Below are 3,235 nucleotides of genomic sequence, written 5' to 3'. Positions count from 1 at the left end.
CTCTAGTCTTACACTGCTAATTTAAGTACGGCTAGCGCAGATAGCCCTCGTGTAGCTTTGCGCGAAATTCAAAAAACAAACAAACAAACCAATGCTAGACGGAAGATACAAATTTCCTGACATTTTTTTTCTAATGTCAATAACCGTTACAGAATACAAAGATAACGTTCGTGCACTTGAGATGCTCGTGTAGCTTTGCGCGAAATTCAAAAACAAACAAACACTTGAGATGACATAGCACTGCTATGAGATTGTAAAATTTACAGAATAGTACAGTACTGAAAGAAGAAAATAAGAATGTGATATGCTATATAGAAAGATGTTACAATAAGAGAATTTAGGACATTGCGACTTATATGGAGGAATATTTAAGGTTGCATAACACTATTCAACACTAGATGTACTTCCGCAGAGTCTCCGAAATTCTGTTTCAAGAGAAAATAGAGCCCAAATTAAGAGTAACAAATATACTTATTTCTTTTCTTGCTTTTCAAGTTCATATGTCATGATGTGTTGTAGCCTACAGAGTGCATAATTCTTCTTGTAATTCATGGCATGCGCAATGTTTACTAACGTCACGACAGAACAAATTGCAACGTTAAACGTCCGTTATATTTTTTTTTCAGTTGTGATTCAGAGAGATTAATGAACTCGGGCATAGTTGAGCGAAAAGCCAAGTCACACTGGTTTTATTATTTCTTTACATGTAGGTCAAAACGTAAACAATCAATGTTTGTTTTGTTTCCTACGTTATACTAAATGAAGATAATGTTTACGGAGATTTATTGCACTTCGTAAGATCGACGTTCCAGGCTCCATGTTACCCTTGGCACCATTTACTCCATTGTCGATCGTGCTCTGTTTGACTGTTTTGATTATTCGCTATTACTCCATGCCACAGTTTCTATTGTAATAAGCTTCTGAGAAGGATGACGAGGTCTGTTTTAAACCATATATCTCGACAAACGTTTTATTAAACATTCGATGTACGTAAACTCCGCCTTCCAACATCATGTTTAAGATGACCAAAGGCACGAAGTCCTTGGACTTCTAGTAAAGATGGTAATAATATGTAAATCTATATTTCTGGAATGTTTTGACCAACAAATACAATGCTATAATTCCAATTTTAAATTTAACTCACACCTCACAATTATACATGTATTTTTAGAACGTATTACAATTTGTATTTCTTTTGTTATAGCCTACACTGTAATTTAACGAACTCACGAATTTTTATAAATATGACTTTTGCACAGCATTATAGTTACTTCAGAGTTAGTCAAACGACCAAAAATCTTTCATTAAACCTACTCACGTTCTTAATTCTCTTTCATCTCAACAGAGAGATATCTGGTTTCTCGGATTTTTTTAAAATTACAAACAGTAGTTCAGAATAATACATACTACATGAATTATCTTAATATTATTGAAAGCAAGAATAGGGCAGAATAATATATGATAAGTAAAAAAAAAAAACTAAGCGAAGTTCCAGACAAACGACCTTCACCATATGAACAGTTCTCTCTTTCTCTCTCTTGTAGTATCAGATTTCATTCTTTGTTTTCCTATCAGAATTCTGAGTAAATTGAACGTTTAGTTAAACTTGCAATTTTGTTCTTCATATTCGAAGAAGCAAAGTTAATCTTATATGAATGGAAGCAAAATCGTTAAACAAATTCAAGTACTTTGAGATGTTTATCTAAACATTGGTTCAATAACGCGAGTACAGAATACGGCATTAATGAATTAAATTGAGGCCTAGTGTATCGCAAATAAATCAGTCGTCTAACGCTGATTCATGTAAGTGAATATACGTATAAGTTAAGCGTCTTTTGCCGTATTATTTGTATTGCTATGCGATTTCCAAGTTTAAAAAGATTGTTTAACGAAACTGGTCATTAGTCTTTTCATCAAACCAACATACCTATGTAGGATATCATAATGTGGTAATAAAACAGAGTAAATATTCTTAACATCACATTGGCATGTATAAAGAAGAACAGGCGTATTTGGAAAGATTGAAAGTTCTTTATATGGATCGTATTTAAAAGACGCCACTGTTGTTTAAATATACGGCTAAAAGTAGTTCACCTAAATTTGATTAACCGAGGCGGTTCAATACATTGCATGTGAACGTGTGTGCATAAGTAGGACGCCGTGCTCAAGCCAGAGCTTGAATAATTTTCAACTCTCGCTCTTCGTGAAAGCACAGAGAAGAAAACTATCTCGCATCCTCTATTTGATTTATCAACAAACATGTTATATATATATTTAATATCTTGTTATATGAACTTATTAGTCTTGTCAATAATTCCTTTTTTGTGTGCATAAACTTGCGTAAAATACATATGAATTACATTGTCACCTTGTGATATATATACACACACGTCAAAAATAAAGTTGAAATGTAATAGTTAATCGTAACATATAAGATGAACTTACTTCATGACATAATCTAACTCAAATATCAGTATTTACATTAAAATAAAATTAAATCGCAATAAATTTCTACTCGTTCAATTACTACTATCACTCTCATTCATACAGCCAAAGTTTGGATAAGTAGTTGTCGGATGATTATTTTCAGATTTGAAAATTAGAACAAATGAAACATACCTCATCGCCTTCAAAAGTCTTCAGTTATTGTTATCCCTGTTCAGAGCTTACAGTGTAATAAAGGACAACCACATCGATGACGTCTACCGTATATTCAATCGTATGTAATTGTTTCTCTTTTCGAAGAACGATTGATCTTTTTAATGATCAATAGCTATGAAACGAAGATCACAAACTTACGTGTATAAAACCATAGAAAAATATAGGAGTTGTTAACATTTATGATCCAAGGGTAAAATCTTTTGACTTGGATCCTGTGATGTTGTTCGGGGTTTTGACAGGTATGTTGGATTATGTGATGTTGTTCGGGGTTTTGACAGGTATGTTGGATTATCTCCGCACTTTGGTGCAACAATGACAAAAGTCGCTACTAAAATGAAAACGTTGTTAATATGAGAGCTACTATAACCACGTGACTTGATGTGCTAATGAGATCAATATGCACGTGTTCTTCATTATTTTTGCTAGAAAATTTTTTTAATTCCGTCATAATAAGCGACTGTATGTAAGCTGTGATTGGTGTAATGCGTAACCTACTTGTAGCTTATTGGTTGGAGACTAAGAACCATTGCGAAATCTTTGTATGCTAAACCAATGTGCAACTAACATATTGGGC

The 3,235-nt window shown here is 33.1% G+C and overlaps 1 protein-coding gene across 1 annotated transcript in view; it reads right to left on the bottom strand.

The window, feature by feature from the left end:
• Positions 1-2,751, bottom strand: part of LOC106457989 (chorion peroxidase-like) — a 32,940-nt gene extending 30,189 nt beyond the window's left edge. The window contains exon 1 of the mRNA XM_022384107.1: positions 2,620-2,751. Within this exon, the coding sequence (XP_022239815.1) occupies positions 2,620-2,624 (5 nt within the window). The 5' untranslated portion in view covers positions 2,625-2,751. The remainder of the gene's footprint in view (positions 1-2,619) is intronic.
• Between the last annotated feature and the right edge of the window lie 484 nt (positions 2,752-3,235).

Source organism: Limulus polyphemus, unplaced genomic scaffold (assembly GCF_000517525.1).
Source record: "Limulus polyphemus unplaced genomic scaffold, Limulus_polyphemus-2.1.2 Scaffold401, whole genome shotgun sequence".
NCBI lineage: Eukaryota > Metazoa > Arthropoda > Merostomata > Xiphosura > Limulidae > Limulus > Limulus polyphemus.
Note: the sequence above shows the minus strand (reverse complement) of the source record. Positions and strands in the feature narration are given on the sequence as shown.